The 17,460-nt window shown below is 38.4% G+C and overlaps 1 protein-coding gene across 1 annotated transcript in view; it reads left to right on the forward strand.

Annotated features, from left to right (window-relative positions):
- The first annotated feature begins 238 nt into the window (after window positions 1-238).
- Window positions 239-17,460, forward strand: part of abcc9 (ATP-binding cassette, sub-family C (CFTR/MRP), member 9) — a 101,943-nt gene continuing 84,721 nt past the window's right edge. The window contains exons 1-12 of the mRNA XM_038289075.1: window positions 239-406; window positions 1,039-1,224; window positions 7,919-8,060; window positions 8,150-8,271; window positions 8,346-8,512; window positions 8,595-8,696; window positions 8,792-8,932; window positions 10,105-10,296; window positions 11,210-11,374; window positions 13,521-13,676; window positions 13,759-13,893; window positions 17,018-17,180. Coding sequence (XP_038145003.1) covers window positions 1,065-1,224; window positions 7,919-8,060; window positions 8,150-8,271; window positions 8,346-8,512; window positions 8,595-8,696; window positions 8,792-8,932; window positions 10,105-10,296; window positions 11,210-11,374; window positions 13,521-13,676; window positions 13,759-13,893; window positions 17,018-17,180 — 1,645 coding nt within the window. The 5' untranslated portion in view covers window positions 239-406; window positions 1,039-1,064. The remainder of the gene's footprint in view (window positions 407-1,038; window positions 1,225-7,918; window positions 8,061-8,149; window positions 8,272-8,345; window positions 8,513-8,594; window positions 8,697-8,791; window positions 8,933-10,104; window positions 10,297-11,209; window positions 11,375-13,520; window positions 13,677-13,758; window positions 13,894-17,017; window positions 17,181-17,460) is intronic.

Raw genomic sequence — 17,460 nt, forward strand, 5'->3', positions numbered from 1 at the left:
CGGGTTAGTTAGCAAGGCTATGCTAACTTTAGCTTCCAAACGTGTTTGGGACATAAAGTGGTTAATTGTTTATATATTTCTGTTTATGCACAGAAATATATTTATCTTATTGTTCTTTTCATTAACCGTTTTAATGTGTTTTATTTATTCATCCAAACATATTTCTCCCAAACTAAATGTTTGACTCTTTTATTGTGAAAAACCTAAGCGGCAGTCGTGTTTCTTATGAGCTGTAACTTGACGTCATCAGCAGAGATGGTTAAGTTGGAGCAGCTGATGTCGCTCTAAAAATAATCCCTCTGTCCTTTCCAACTCTCCCCTATTTAGTTTCTTTTCCTTTTCTTCTGTGTTTTCCAGTATTGGTGGAATGAGAAGGTTTCGGTGAGGAGACTTTGTCTGTTTGCAGGTAAGACACCTTTATTAATCTGATCTCTGTCTCAGGGATTACTGGAGTTTTTTTTTTTTTTATTAAATTGTGGAACTTTTTGTTTTAAAATTTGTCTGTAAATGAAAGTAAATGTTTTCCTGAAATAATTCAATTTTTTTCTATCTCTATACTTTGGTTTTTACTTATCTAAATAAGAGTTTATTTACTTATCTAAATATAGAGTTTATTCAGCTAAACTCTATATGTAAAAAAAAAAATACACAAAATAAAAGGCTAAAATTCCAATAAAAAAATGGTTTGATTTGAATAAAATAAACTGTCTAAAAAAATTAAATAAATGAGGCCACCCCTTTTTAACTACTTTATAATGACCTTTTTTTCTGGTTAGATTTGTTTTAGTTGATCTTTTTTCACATAAAGATGCTTCTTCAGGCCTCAGTAATGATGAAAATCCATCCATCGGCAGGAAACATGTTTAGATAGACTCCACCTTTAAATCAAAGCAGTAAAACAGAGAATATATGGTGCTAGAAGTCCAACATTTCCTAACAGCTCCTGTGTGTCATGGTTTTAAACCATAGAAGAAGAAAGCTGAGCCTGGAGGCCAAAGTGTGCCGGGATTGTCGGTCTGATTCCTGTTCTTCTCCCAGTCTGAGTTCAGGAGTGAGAGGAGCCGATGGCTGGAGGCCTGCCTTTGTCGTTTTGCGGTAACAACAAGGTTCCCAACGCCTACAGCGTGGAAAAGGGGGTGCTGAACAATGGCTGCCTCGTGGACGCTCTCAACCTGGTTCCTCACGTCTTCCTGCTCTTCATCACCTTCCCCATCCTCTTCATCGGTAGGTGGTGAAGCTGTCTGCTCCTATTTCCGTCGTCTCGGTGAAAAATGGCGGCCTTAGGAACTCGGATCCAGATGAATTCTGGAGCTGTCCAGCAGAGATGCTTCAGCGCTAAGTTCCACCTCTTAACTTCCTGTTTTCAAGCTTCCAGCAGCTTTCAGGTGGAGTTCAGCTGAAGGTCCAGGAGGATCTGAGACCCAGAGCTGATATGGAACCAGCTGCTGCTTCCTGGGAGGAAAAGGTCAAAGGTCGTGCCGTAAACGACCGTTGAATATTACCTCCTTGTTTTCTCAAATATTTCTGACGATCAAACTAGTTTTTTAGCATCCCGCAGAATAAATACAGGAAGTAGTTTTTAAATGATTAAAATTGTTTCAGTCCTTCATGGAAACTAATGATTTACCTCAGATTGATGGTAACATGAAGTAGGCTGAGCGATCCCAGAAAGAAACACATGATCTAAAGAAGTTAAAAAACAGATGAGGAACATCTATCACACTGGAAAACGATCTTGATATAAGTAAAAATGTCTTAACTTAGGTGTATTTACCCTTATTTTGAGTAGATAAATGACATAGTTTGCCAATGGAATGGAATTTTTACTCTTAAAATAATAACATGCATTTGAAATAAGACAAAGCAACTGTGTTTTCTTATTTTAGATGTAACTTGTCTTCTTCCATTATCAAAATTTCTCTTTTACCTCCTCAATCCAAGAACAAATGCACTTATTTTAAGAAAAAATGACTTATCTAGATTTAGATTTGTGTAACCCAGTGCAGCCTGGGTTACACAATGGAAAATTTAAATCTAAGTTTATTTTTCTTAAAGAAACAGCATTTTTTCTTCAATTAACTAGTTCAGTAATACACTTTGCCAATGGATTAAGGCAATTTACATATAAAATAAGAAAAAACAATTGCGTTGTCTTATTCCAAGTGGATCTTATCTAATTATCTACTTTTAAAAGTAAAAATACTCATTCCACTGGCAAATAATCTTATTTACCTGCTTAAATTAAGACTAAATAATACACTTATTTAGAACCAACAGAACCGTTCTTACATTGGAAAAACAATCTAGAAATAAGTAAAAATGTCTTAAATTAAATGTATTTACCCTTAATTTGAGTAGGTAAATGAGATAGTTTGCCAATGGAATGAGTATTTTTATTCTTAAAATAAGATAGATAATATGCATTGAAATAAAAAAATGCAGTTGCGTTTTCTTATTTTAAGTGTAAATTTTCTTGTTCCATTAGCAAAATTTCTCTTTTACCTCCTCAATCAAAGAAAAAATGCACTTATTTTAAGAATAAATGACTTAGATATAGATTTTTTCCAGTGTAAAGGTTTTGGACTCATAGAACCTCAGAGAGAAACCACGATGAGGTAGAAAGGCCGAGAACCGCCAGGTGCTGCTATGAACCAAACACCAGGAAGCTGCCTGTTCTTCCAGAACCACTGAAGGTTTTACTTTGGGTTTTTAAATGGTTCTGCAGCCGTCGTCCATCAAGGTATCTCATAAAGACCTGGTGATGTTCTAAGCCCAGTTAAACCTGTAGGAACCTTTAGAAAAACACCAGAACTCCCTAAAATCTGATCTGAAATTTACTAAAGCAGCATCAAACCTGATGTTGTTAATGAGATTAATAAGTTAAAGTGATAAAATTTAAGCCTCAAAGAGGGGAAAAAACTTCATCCAGTAAGCGCTGCAAAAACTATAAATTTAAGGCAAATTTTCCTTAAATAAGCCATTTTTCCTTGAATAAGTGAGAAACTTTGCCAATGGAATAAGACAATTTAAATAAAAAAATAAAAAAACACTATGTACACTCTTATTTCAAGGGCATAATATCTAATTATCTTATTTTAAGAGTAATAAAATCTCATTCCAGTGGATATTTTCTTATTTAGCTGCTCAAATTAAGGGTAAATTCACTTAATTTAAGATGTTTTTAATAATTTCCAGATTAATAACATAGATATTCCTGCTGAAGTCTTGAAATGCGTATCAGTCCGTATGCTGAGCAGAGTTTATGTTTCCTCAAACCGTGACGGATCAACAGATTCATTCCTGATAAGTCAGATATGAAAATCCATCAGATGGACATGCTGCAGACAATCACACATGCTCTGAAATAGTTGCTAAAGGCGCGTTTAACTGTAGAAGGACGCAGGCTTGGCTCTGCTGAGCGGGCAGAGAGCGCGCCGAGAACCTGCTGCTATGATGGATGGCTCACTGGCTGCTTTAGTCTCACAGACACACAGCAGCTCTGGGAGGAACCGTGCGTCAGCGGCGCCAGCTCAGCTTCTCACTGCGCTTCACACTGCAAAAACAATCTAGAAATAAGTCAAAATGTCTTAAATTAAGTGTATTTACCCTTAATTTGAGTAGGTAAAGGAGATAGTTTGCCAACAGAATTGGTATTTTTACTCTTAAAATAAGATAATTAGATAATATGCACTTGAAATAAGACAATGCAAATGTGTTTCCTTATTTTAAGTGTTCCTTTGGCAAAATGTCTCTTTTACCTCCTCCAATCCAAGAACAAATGCACTTATTTTAAGAAATAAACGACTTATCTAGATTTAGATTTTGTCCAGCGCACTCCTTGCAGTCGAGGAGCTAATCGACGGATCCTTATTTTAGAGTCACCCTATAGCAGCCATAGGGGAATACAGAGAGCTGTCATCTGAAGCCAGGAAGTATTCTGAGCTCTGACAGGACACTGGCTATGGGGGGAACTTTGGTCCAAGATTGTTTTTTATAAATGGAAATTTGGAAACATGCATTCCAAAACTTAAACTGTGAATTTTTATTTCATTTAAAAAAAAAATTTTTGCCAGTCTTTTTTTTTCATCTTTTAAAGTAGTAGGAAAGTGGCCGTTCCAACCGTTTAATTTCCAAATTCTCCCGAGTGGTGCCCGACTTTACAGTGGGAGTGAATAAAGTGAATGTGATTGGTCGTTTATTGTTGTGGCGGAAGGTTTGCAAGGAAGTTTGGTTGTTGCCGGTTTGTTGGAAGCATCTTGCTAACCAGTTAGCAACTTAGTGCTAGTAGGTTCCCAATGGGAAATTCCATTGGGACCAAGTAGCACTAAATTGGTGACTTAGAAACGACACTGTCAAGGAACGCTATGGACAGAGGAAACATGCAAGAGGAGGAGAGTTTAGTGTCGGAGGTCGTGGATGAGTCTCCTCCGTCATCCATTTTTTTTTAGAGGAGGAAAGCGGGATGAAGATGTTGTGGAAGAGGACGCCAGGGCGGCAGAAGCTTGGTTTGGTGTAGAAGGCTTACAGCCGTACATGTTTGAGCCCTTGCCTCGCAACGCTGCCAGTTCTGTTAGCTCTACGCCTGCTGAAGACACAGACGTTCATCCCCGTGAACACTGGGACGGAACTCAATGGGAAAGGCAAGGATTCTTATTTCTTATTTCAGTCGTTGCGTAAATTAGCTGCGACATATGAATCAAGATGCTATAAGCAAAAAAATTTGATTGACAGATGACCGTTGATATGTGATTGGCTGAATTTAGGTGTTCAGGCTGACGTAGAACTAACTGGCCTGCAGAAGATAAAGAGGAAAAAAAACTGATTTTAAGACAAGATTTTTTTTATTTTTATAGAAATTTTCTAACTTTTGGGACATTATCGTCTGATAAAGAGTACTTTATTTCTACATGTTAAAGTCAGAATGATTTGACATTTAAATATGACTCCCTACGACTTCAACAATTTCATATTTTGTTGGTTTATTTGTTCAAATTTGTGTTTTTCAGATTATTTTTTTTTTTATTACATTCATTTTATATTGCGTTTTCAATCCAAAGGCTCACTCTTAACCAATAAAGATGTTGCTAACATCCAGCAGACCGATAGAAATGCATCTTCGCTCCTCGCTCCAGAGGAAACCCGCCCAAAAGTGAAGAGACACTGATCTGGATAAGGCAATTTGAAAATAATTAATAATTAAATCCCAAAAAACAGAAATAATAAAAAAAATAGTAATAATTTTATATGAAATCTGTAAAATGAAAAATTCAATAAAAAAATCTATTTTTTAAATACAAAATCTAAGAAAATAGTTTTTTTCTGGATTGCATTTTTTTTTTTATCCGTTTATCAAAGTTAAAAAAAGTATTTTGTTAACAACAATAATGGAACAAACTTCCCTCGATAACTATCAGGGAAAAACAAACAGATTTAATTCAATAATCACTTCTAATGATCAATAATCACTTCTAATGATGAATTCTAATGATCCGGGAACATTCACATAACAGATGGACAGACCGGACTGTTTGGAATCAACAAAATCAGAGAAAAACCGTGAGGGGCTGATGTCTCCATAGGTTAATGATTGGCTGAGGTTTGTCTGATGCCCTGATAGCACTGTTGCCATGGTTACTTGAACCATAGAACTCTTTTTTTCTAGCTTATCGAAATCTAGAGAAGTATTTTCTTCTTAAATTAAGTGCATTTGTTCTTGAATTTAGGAGGTAAGTGAGACATCTTGCCAATGGAAGAAGACAATTTACATTTAAAATAAGAACAAACAATTGCATTGTCTTATTTCAAGTGCATTTTATCTAATTATCTTATTTTCAGAGTAAAAATACTAATTTCATTGGCAGATCATCTCATTTACCTACTCAAATTAAGGGTAAATACACTTGATTTAAGACATTTGTACTTATTTCTAGATTGTTTTTGCAGTGTAAAAGAAGTGCTGACCAAATTTTACACATCTGATTTTTTCTTTGTTATTGCAAACTTTCAATTCTTAGTTAAAGATCAAAACAATTAATTTTTCTTAAATAATCTCTCCACAGAGAGGAAGTACAAGAATAAAAGGATTCATTTTAGTGAGGTAAAAAAAAAAAAAAAAAATATATATATATATATATATATATATATATATATATATATATATATATATATATATATATATATATATATATATATATATATATATATATATATATATATATAAATAGGAATGCATGATGATGTCCTATTTTCTTCCATGGACCTGCTGACAGACACCAGGTAAATTTCTGCCTCCTGTCCTTTAAAAAATATCTACACCGCCAATATTTTTACTTCAGCGGACTGCAAATACTGCATAAACATATGCCTTAAAAAAATTCTTTGTATTTGTCCTCAATTTTGAGGACAAATCAATGAGATGATCTTTTAGTGGAATAAAATAAAATAAAATACAATTAGATATTAACACCCTGGAAAAAGATGATTAGGTTGTTTTTTCTTATTTTAAACAGAAATAATCCTACTTTATTAGCAAATTGTCTCAGTTACAGAGGAAAATACACCTCTTTGAATAAATATTAAATTACACATTAATTTTTGCAAAGCATCTGCTGAGGCCGACTAGGGTTCAAGGAGACAGAAGCAGAGATAGAAAAAGCAACTGTTAAAGGCGTCCCTTTTCAGGAAACACACAGCCAGGCAGAAGAGCTCAGAGCCAGCTCCCATGTCACACTGGAAAAAAATCAAAATCTAGATAAGTCAGTTTTTCTTAAAATAAGTGCATTTGTTCTTGGATTGAGGGGGTAAAAGAGACATCTTGCCAATGGAACAAGACAATTTACACTTTAAATAACAAAAAACACAATTACATTGTTTTATTTTAGGTGCATTTTATCTAATAATCTTATTTTAAGAGTAAAAATACTAATTCCATTGGCAAACTATCTAATTTACCTACTCAAATTAAGGGTAAATACACTGAATTTAAGAAATTGTTACTTATTTCTACATCTTTTTCCAGTGCAGAAGATGAAGAGAGAACATCCAGGCAGTCACAGTCAGAGAAACAGGACTACACTGAAAAACAAGCTAATCTCCAACATCCATAAACAAAGGTGTTGATGGCAGCAGCACAGCTGATATTTCTCTCCAGGATGGAGTCGCAGCCAAACAGGAACAGACCAGATGAAGCTACTATGAGAAAAAGCAGAGAAAGCAGAACGTTAGAGATTGAACTAACAGATTCTTCAGAGTAAGATAATAGAGATAGAATGAAGCAGAATGATGAAAAAGGGGTCCCTATGTCCTCCAGCATTCTAAGCCCATAGCAGCTATAACCAGAAGGCAAGACCTGTGTATCCTGGCTGAGGTACATCCAGATCTTTGAATCTGGTTGGTCCAAAACAAGATATTTGAAATCTGGGCCCTGAGGAAGGCAGCAGGAGGCTGTAGGTTCAGACGCCTTATTTAGTGTGTGACAGATTACTGAAGGGAGGTCTCCTCACATTTCCGTCACAAAGACACATTTTATCAGTGAATTCTATTGGTGTAACGGCTACTATGAGAAAAGAGAGAGCAGAACGTTAGAGATTGAATTCTGCAGAGTGGGAGAATAGAGATAGAATGAAGCAGAATGATGAAAAAGGGGTCCCTAGGTCCTCCAGCAGTCTAAGCCTATAGCAGCATAACTATAGAGATAGCACTGATCTGACATTTCGGAACGATGAACTAAAAGTCCCCCAAGAACAGAGCCCTGAGGAACCACGCTTGATCTCCGCACAGAGCTGAAATCAAACCTTATCAGTCTGCTGATCAAACACAAAGGAAAGTCTCTGGATTTGGCTGACGTATCGCTGATATAGTTCTGTGTAGCTGGAGCATCCATCCGGTCTGCTCACCAGTCTGTGTCTCTGTCCTCCAGGTTGGGGCAGTCAGAGCTCCAAGGTGCAGATCCATCACAACACCTGGCTTCATTTTCCGGGTCACAACATGAGGTGGATCCTCACCTTCCTGCTCCTCTTCGTCCACGTGTGCGAGTTCGCCGAGGGAATCGTCTCCAACACGTCAGTGTGCGGCAGGACTTCCTGCGCCAGAACCCTTCCTGACGCCGATGTTTGCAGCTGCTAGACGCTGATGCTGTTTGTTTCTGTAGGATGATGAGCACCAACCACCTCCACCTGTTCATGCCGGCCTTCATGGGTTTCATCGCAGCCACGACGTCCGTGGTTTACTACCACAACATCGAGACGTCCAACTTCCCCAAGCTGCTGCTGGGTAAGGCCCCAGAGAAAGACCCACTGAAGCTGAAGCTGATCTGCTAACGCTCCACCTTCTGCCTCTGCCCCCAGTCCTCTTCATCTACTGGGTCTTAGCGTTCATTACCAAGTCCATAAAGCTGTGGAAGTTTGCAGAGTTTGGGATCAGGTTCAAGTACCTGAGGTTCTGCATCACGGCGCTGTTGGTGGTTCTGTACGGACTCCTGATGGCCGTGGAGATCAATGTCATCAGAGTCAGGGTTGGTGGCCTCATCTCCTCCTGCTTCACCTCCATGATCCGGTTCACTAATTCAGCTCTGGTTGTCTTTTCTTTTTTGGTAGAAATACATGTTTTTCACCAACCCCCAGAAGGTGAAGCCCCCGGAGGACCTGCAGGACCTGGGGGTCCGCTTCCTGCAGCCGTTTGTCAACCTGCTCTCTAAGGTGCTTCTCTGATTCCCTCCTTCCATCCTGAACCCTGCGGTTCTTCCTAACTGTTGCCGTTCTGGATCCTTTTCTTGGTCTTTTTCTGCTTCCAGGCGACGTACTGGTGGATGAACCCGCTCATCATCGGGGCCCATAAGAGGCCCATTGAGCTGAAGAAGATCGGCAAGCTGCCCATCGCCATGAGAGCCCTGACCAACTACCTGAGGCTCAAAGACGCCTACGAGGATCAGAGGGTGAGCAGAGCCGCGCTCCAGACGCCGATCCGGTTCTTTTCCTGCTACATTTAAGGAAGAGGAATAATAAAAGGATCGTTATTTATACCTAAAACTAAAGATGTTTGCTGTGATTTAATGAATTTAGCGTTAATCAGTAACAAAATAAAAACAATAATTTTCCCAAATATAGTAACCCCTCCCTCCTGCCATCTTCCAGCAGTGACGTCATGGTGCGGTAAGCCTAGCGCCATTCTCCCCGCTTTACAAGCAAAATCAATGGGAACTACTAGACACATCTGCAATCAACAACAATTATTGAAGATTTCCAGATGACTTCACCATTGAAATTCACCAGAGCTATAGTGAAACTGACAATGCCCACGTGCATGGCAGCTGGATGTTGGAATACATCGGGGAAAAGTGAGAAAAAAAGGAGTCCGATTCCTGATCATCCGATTCATGCCATCGAACCTCTGGCCAGAGAAAAAACATGTAATATAATAATGATGCATTTTATTTAACAGCGCCTTTCTGGAAACTCAAGGTCATTTTACAGAAGATAAAAATGAAAATACAAAAAATCTAACACAGGAACGTAAAAACTGTTCTGGGGAGGGACAAGAGCAATGTATTTATAAATAAGCGAGCTGGAACAGAGTTTTGAGTCTAGTTTCGAATAAGGAGAGAGAGTCAATACTGCGGAGGTCAGGAGGGAGCTGGGGAGCAGAGCCTTCAGCCGCTCTGCTCCCCATGGTGACTAGTCCAGCTGGGGGTACAGTGAGGCGGATGGAGGAGGAGGATCTAAGGGAGCGGGAAGAGGTGGCGATGTGAAGGAGGTCTGACAGATATGAGGTTATGGATGGCTTTGAAATGAATTGAATTGAATATGTAGCCAACATTTGGAAGATGACTTGGATAATAGCGCGTTGTGACAAACACCAGATACAGCACTGGGACTTGATCAACAGCCGATACCGCAACGTGACGTCACAAACCAGTAGGTGGCAGTAGTGTTCTTTGACAAGCATGGATGCCTCCAGTAAAGCACATTGAAATGAAAATTACTCTTAATTAAAAACACTTATTTATTGAGCAGTATGTATAATTTCCTACTTAAAGTTCTTTCAGTAGTTTGAATTCTGAATATGACCGGACTTCCTTCCTTTAACCCTCCCCCTGTCCTCCCACAGACGGGTGAAGATCCGGACCGAGCTCCGTCCATCTGGCGCTCCATGTACAGAGCCTTTGGCCGGCCGATCCTGCTCAGCAGCACCTTCCGGTACCTGGCGGACCTGCTGGGCTTCGCCGGGCCTCTCTGCATCTACGGCATAGTCCGGAACCTGGAGGTGCCGAAAAACTTCACATCAACCGACAAGGAAGTGGTGAGCTCCGCTCCCTGCTGCTTGGCTTTAAAAGTCCTGGAACAGAACCGTTCAAATGGATCAGAACCAGAATCTGATCCTGTTCTGTTCATCTGTTTTGTTCCAATAAATGCAGCAATACTTTGATCTAAATTAATAGGTTTAATTCAAATATACGCCTGTATTAATAAACATATTAATTATATTTATTATAGAACTTTATTTATTTCTGTCTCCTTGAACCCCAGTCAGCTTTAGCAGATGGCCGCTCACTGAGCCTGGTTCTGCTGGAGGTTTCTTCCTGTTAAAAGGGAGTTTTTCCTCTCCACTGTCCCTACAAGCATGCGTAGTGTGAGGGATTGCTGAAGAGTCAATGAGGCGAGGCAATCAACTGGTTTTCCTTAGATAGAACACTTCAGATCAATTTGACTGGATGATCTGGTGAACTGTAAGGTGACCTGAGATGGCATTGGCGCTATAGAAATAAACTGAATTGAATGAATTAATTAGTGAAACATTGTTAATTGGCAGTCTGCCAGCCTCTTCACAGGGTCGGGGTGAGGTAACGGTAGAAGAAGAGCAGATGTTTCTGGGATGACGCCATGTTTTCACGCTCTGCGTCGCTCTGGCTGCCCCTGTCAGGTGGGTTCAAGTGGGCAACAAAGACAGAGAGCAGAGCCTGGCTGCATTTTTCAAAGCATGGAAAGTTCCCCACTCAGCCGTCTGTGGAACATCGCTGTGGGAAACTACCCCCACCTCTTTACTTTTTCAGCAAACAACAACTTTGTACAAATATGGCTTTCTGCTCTGAATTTCTCCAATTGTATCGTCAGATCATCTTTAAGATGGAATTTTGCTGGATGATCAGAAACATGAATAAATGTGATGCAGCAGCTTGAGGTTCTGTGTCTGAATGTTCTGTCTGTGCTTTCAGGATAACGATTTTGGTGTGTACTTCATGCACACCACCGAACTCATGGAAAACAGCTCTGTGTTGGCCGTTCTGCTCTTCCTGGCTCTGGTCCTGCAGAGAACCTTCCTTCAGGCCTCCTACTACGTCACCATTGAGACGGGCATCAACCTGAGGGGGGCTCTACTGGCGAGTTAACCTAATTAAATCGTTTTTAAAGCGTTTACAACTAACAAGTCAGAAAACAATTAAATTACACTGCAAAAAATGGAAATCTAAATAAGTAATTTCTGCTTAAATTAAGTGCATTTTTTCTTGAATTGAGCAGGTAAATGACACTTTGCCAATGGAAAAACGACAATTTAAATTTAAAATAAGAAAAAAACAATTGCATTGTCTTATTTCAAGTGCAGATTATCTAATTATCTTATTTGAGGAGTAAAAATACTAATTCCATTGGCAAATCATCTTATTTACCTACAAAATTAAGGGTAAATGCACTTAATTTAAGAACTTTACTTATTTCTAGATTGTTTTTGCACAGTGTACAACTGTAAAATGTGTACCAACATGTACATCTAAGACATTGTTAGAAAGCTTAGATTCTCCAAAATTCAACCACCTGGTTCATTTCATGCACACAGCGAGCAACAAAGCACAATTAACACAGATGTAACAGCATGGTGACATGTAAACATGACAAAGAAGCCACTATGGAAAAACAATCTAGAAATGAGCCAAAGATTTCTTAAATTAAGTTTATTTACCCTTAATCCGAGTAGGTAAATTACATTTTTACTCTTAAAATAAGATAATTGGATAATATGCACTTGAAGTAAGAGAATGCAAATGTGTTTTCTTATTTTAAATGTAAATCATCTTGTTTCATTGGCAAAATGTCTCTTTTACCTCCTCAATTCCAGAACAAATGCATTTATTTTAAGAGAGAATTAGTTATCCAGATTTTGATTTTTGTTTTTTCAGTGCACAACAAAATACATTTAAAGGCATCCAGAAGTCATATTATAAATCCAATCTTTAATTGTTTATACTCCATTTGTCCATACGGGTCCACAAATTAAAAGTAATCCAGAATAATTATCATAAAAACATTCCATGATGACAAAATCACTAAATAACGTCTGTTTTTTGACGTCAGAAAAGTTAGCTGGTCATAGCTAATGTTTAGCATCTTGCGAATAAGACTTCCTTAAATCTTTTTGTTTTTTTACATCGTCTTGCTACCTACAAAACAAAAGTGTCCAGATCTTTGCATGACTCGATTTGATTCAGGGACAGCCCAGGAAGTCTCAAAAGTGCTCCCTGACTGTCAGCCAATGATGTACCGAGTAGTTATTCACTAAATGAAACTTTTTATATTTTTTTGTATTATTCATCTATTTTTTATATAAATAGTTTTACAGTTCAAAAATTAGCTTTATTTTTTTTTCATAAAAAATTCAATGAATGAATTCCGCACAACTGGAACAGTTTGGCACAATCTGCACTGGAAAAATAATCTAGAAATAAGTGAAGATTTCTTGAATTAAGTGTATTTACCGTTAATTTGACTTTGTAAATCAGATAGTTTGCCAATGGAATGAGTATTTTTACTCTTAAAATAAGATAATTACATAAAATGCACTTGAAATAAGACAATGCAATTGTAATTTCTTTCTTGTTCCATTACCTCCTCAATCCAAGAACAAATGCATTTATTATAAGAAAAAAAAAAGACTTATTTAGATTTCGATTTTATCCAGTGTGGCACTGGCGCTGGTGACACCAGAAGTTTAAAGTCTCACAGCTCTGGAACTGTTATACCTAGATGTCTGAAAGTTCCTGCAGGTGTGGTTGACATCATGAAAGATGTAATAAAATGAGACATGCCTATTCTCAAGCATGTTCTCTATTACTGCTGTTCAAAAAGGTCCCTTATTTTCCCGAAGATAAAAAATTACTTGGAGTCATGTTTGATGCAGCTTAGGCTGTGTTTTACTCACACTATATTCATTTATATTTTCAAATGATGATCACAAATATAATTTGGGATTGCAGTTCCTCAGTTATTTGTTTTTCTATTTGGGTATGCAAAATAGGCAATGATTACCCCAAATTAGGTGGGTTTTTAAAGCAGCAAGTCCCACACTGACAGCAGGGAGGCCAGAAGAACCGTAACATTGTTAAACACATACTGGAAAGTTTTAATACTTTTAAATATTTCAAGGATTTTATAAGCTGTGTTTAATGGGAATAATGTTGAAGAGCTTCAGAAAGTTTGGAGGTTTTGTCCTTCAAAGCGACTCTGGTTTATTCTTTGATATTTCATCTCCAGGCGATGATCTACAACAAAATCCTTCGACTGTCCACCTCCAACATGTCGATGGGGGAGATGACTCTGGGTCAAATCAACAACCTGGTCGCCATCGAGACCAACCAGCTGATGTGGTTCCTCTTCCTCTGCCCCAACCTCTGGGCCATGCCTGTACAGGTGAGCTCTGCTTCAAAGAAAACTAAGCTCCAGATGTTCTGCTTTGGCTGTGGAGAACTTTCAGCTCTGCTCTTTATCTTAGATTGTGATGGGAGTGATTCTGCTCTACAACTTCTTGAGCTGGAGTGCTTTGGTGGGAGCATCGGTGATAGTTCTGTTGGCTCCGGTTCAGTACCTCATTGCTACAAAGCTGGCGGAGACACAGAAAAGCACCCTGGTAAGCAGTGAAGTCATGCATGTTGAACTCTGGAGTTGCGGTTGGGTCATCAAGATCCCAACAAGTTGTTTGGTTTGGGCACATCTCCCAGGGGTCCACCAATGCTCAATCTGGGCCCTGTTTGCTTTTACACCACCTCTCTGGGGTAGAACATCTGATCACATGCGTCTCCTAGCAATGGCGTAACAACACAACAATAGGCCTGTATGCATTATTATCTGGGTGGGCCCCATATGAAGTACAAAAAGTACCACTGTCTGCTTTGCTATTGGTGTCGTGTTTAAACGGCTCACCATCATGTTGAAATCTGCCATGTGTTGGGGTATAAATACGGTCCAGTCAGTTAATGTAGCATCATTACATCTGCAAAGAGACGTCCTAGTCCACAATTGTATAAGCTACTGCATACTCTGCTTACCGATAGTTACGTTTTTGTCTCCTAATAATGCCATTCCGACGATACGCAGATGATACCCAGATCTATCGCCATGATGATCACATGGTCTCAGAGGAAGGACGTCCTGACATGGATGAACCCCCATCACTTCCATTTAACCTTCTCTAAAACTAAACTGCTCTTCTTCCCAGCCAAACCAACCAGAACCAGGATATCTGCATCCAAACAAAATGTTTAAGAAGTGTCTTTATAAGGTAAAAATGCTGATATGCTGGTGAAGATTCTCATCCGGGTCATAGTCATTCCAAAAAAGTTTAAAAAAAATAGTCTACTGGACTTTGTTTCCAAGTTTGAAGACGTTTCCCTCACCATCCAGGATGCTTTTTCAATTCAAAATGTCAGAAATAGCGTTGAGTTCGCGGGATGATGGGCTACTGTTATAAAACCTTCTGACATTTTGAATTAACAAGCTTCCTGGATGGGAAACAAAACGTCTTACTTGGAAACAAAGTCCAGTGGATTGTTTTTTTTTACTTTTTTTGGAGTAAAAATGTTAGCTTATCAGGGGGAGTTGTTTTGATTATTTCTTATGATTTATCTCTGTGCTTGTTAAACCCTAATAATACCTGCCTGCTACATGTTAAAGCTCACGTTTTCCCAAGCAGGTTATATAATCGGGACAAGAATTGGAAATGAAATGGGAGCAAACAGACAGAGTGGATTATTTTTAACAGAGAATCTGTGTATTCAGAGTTTTCTTCATCTAGAAGACTGTGTTACCTGAATAGGGCTGGAGCCAGAGACATCTCCTCATTTATAAACATGTGTACGATGTGATGATGTGGCCCTGGAGGCGTATAAAATTCTTCTTTAACTGTTGATTATTCCCGATGAAGGAAGCTCAATGGTTAAGCGCTACCAGTAACCTGAGTCATCGCTCTGGTCTGAGTAACATTACAGTTCCTGTTAAATCTGTTCTCATGATTATATAATGTTATTTAAAACTTTATGATTTCTTCTCAGGAAACAATCAGGCATAGAAAGCTTAGAGATGTAACCACAGAGCTCTCCTTTATAGTCTGCTCCACCAAAGATTGCTGGAGACTGATAGCTGATCATCATACCTGATGGTGCCCCATACCTGACCCAACATACCACCGAGTCTATCTGCCACACTCTTATAACTCCTCTTCCAGCCTTTGCTGGGAAACCTCTGCAGATTATCCAGAACCTGAAGGTGTTTGGTTTTTCAGCCAGTCCAAAATAGAACACTTCATCCTTCTGTTTGTTGACCTCCACCGCCTCCCATCATGGCCCGTTTCCATTAGTACCAACTCTGCTTTTGGCTTAAACTCTTCCTGCTTTTTAGGCTTTTTTAATTGTAACTGTTATGTGGAGTGATGACCCTTTTGTCATTCCAATGGATGTGGTTCAAATCGTAATGAGTTGGGCTGAAGAAAAAGACTAAAATCAAGTTCCTGACAGTGCAAGCATGTTAGGGCGCCATCACACCTTGCCGATTTAGCCAGCGTATGCCTGACGTCCCAGAATTTCCTAAAACACTGGCATACTCTGAACTTTATATGTATTTTTTACATTTTGGGTGTATGCATAGCATATTCATAATGTCCAGAACTTATGTCCAAAAACAGCCTAACTTATGCATAACGTATAGCAGTGTACTGTTTATGAAAGTATGCACAAGCAGCCTTTCATAAACAGTACACTGCTGTACATGGGAATTCACTTGAAAAAAAAAGATTTTTTTTTTTCTTAAAATAAGTGCATTTGTTCTTGGATTGAGGAGGTAAGATAGACATTTTGCCAATGGAACAAGACAATTTACACTTAAAATAAGAAAACACAATTGCATTGTCTTGAAAAAGATAAAAATACTAATTCCATTTGCAAATCATCTTATTTACCTGCTCAAATTAAGGGTAAATACACTTAATTTAAGAAATATTTACTTATTTCTAGAATGTTTTTCTAGTGTATAAGAAAAAAAAACAAAGACTTTTTAAAATAATATTTTGGTAAGGGCACCACCATGTTGAACTACTCCAAAAGGTGATGGCACACTGCAAAAACGATCTAAATATGAGTAAAAATATCTTAAATTAAGTGTATTTGCCCTTAATTAGAGCGGGTAAATGAGATGATTTGCCAATGGAATTAGTATTTTTACTCTTTAAATAAGATAATTAGATAATATGCATTTGAAATAAGACAATATACTTGTTTTTTTCTTATTTTAAATGTAAATTCTCTGGATTCATTGGCAAAGTGTCTCCCTTACCTCCTTAATTCAAGAAAAAATTCACTTATTTTAAGAAAAAAATGACTTATTGAGATTTAAATTTTTTGCAGTGCAGGGGTTGGTCCATGTTTCATCTAGCAATTGAAAGCATTGGATATACTGGCAATACATCGCAACCATGAAACACCTAAAAAAATCTGATTACCGTAGATAAAAGATGAAGCTGAAAGGACACAGAAGTGTCTACATCCCTTTGATTTACTGTGTGACTCGTGCCATAGTAAGCAGAGAAGAGGCAGTTTTGAAGCCGGGGTTCTGACTATAAGTGCTACCATTATTAATAGGATTCGTGGAGAGTTCTGTGGCTGAAAGAACTCTCCCTGTCATACTTTAGCAGGAGTGAGAAAACTCAAACTGAAACACAAGAATATTGAATCTGTCGATGTCTTGATCCTGCTGTTCTCCAGGAACACTCCACAGATCGTCTGAAACAGACCACAGAGATCTTAAAGGGTATCAAGCTGCTGAAGCTGTACGCCTGGGAGGATATCTTCTGTGACAGCGTGGAGCAGACCAGAGGCAAAGAGCTCACCAGCCTGAGGACGTTTGCTTTCTACACATCCATGTCCAGTAAGATAAAGAGCACAAACATGAGCTTCAGTCATCTTTAGTCTTTTGAGTTCCTCAGCCATCTCCCTGTTTTCAACCCCTTAATGATGCAACTTTTAGAAAACCTTCTAACTGGCTCTTTGAGAGTTTGTCAGTTTCTCTTTAAGATTCAGTTTCTTTGAAACTCACAAAAAGACAGTTTGATGCCTTTTTTGTTTAAACCACCAAATATTTAAGAAGAATCCGACATAATGTTGGTTCATATGAGGAAACACACTTTATTTGAGGCCAGTGTGTTTTA

The sequence above is a fragment of the Cyprinodon tularosa genome, unplaced genomic scaffold (assembly GCF_016077235.1).
Source record: "Cyprinodon tularosa strain WSP-4 unplaced genomic scaffold, ASM1607723v1 ctg263, whole genome shotgun sequence".
In the NCBI taxonomy this organism is placed as follows: domain Eukaryota; kingdom Metazoa; phylum Chordata; class Actinopteri; order Cyprinodontiformes; family Cyprinodontidae; genus Cyprinodon; species Cyprinodon tularosa.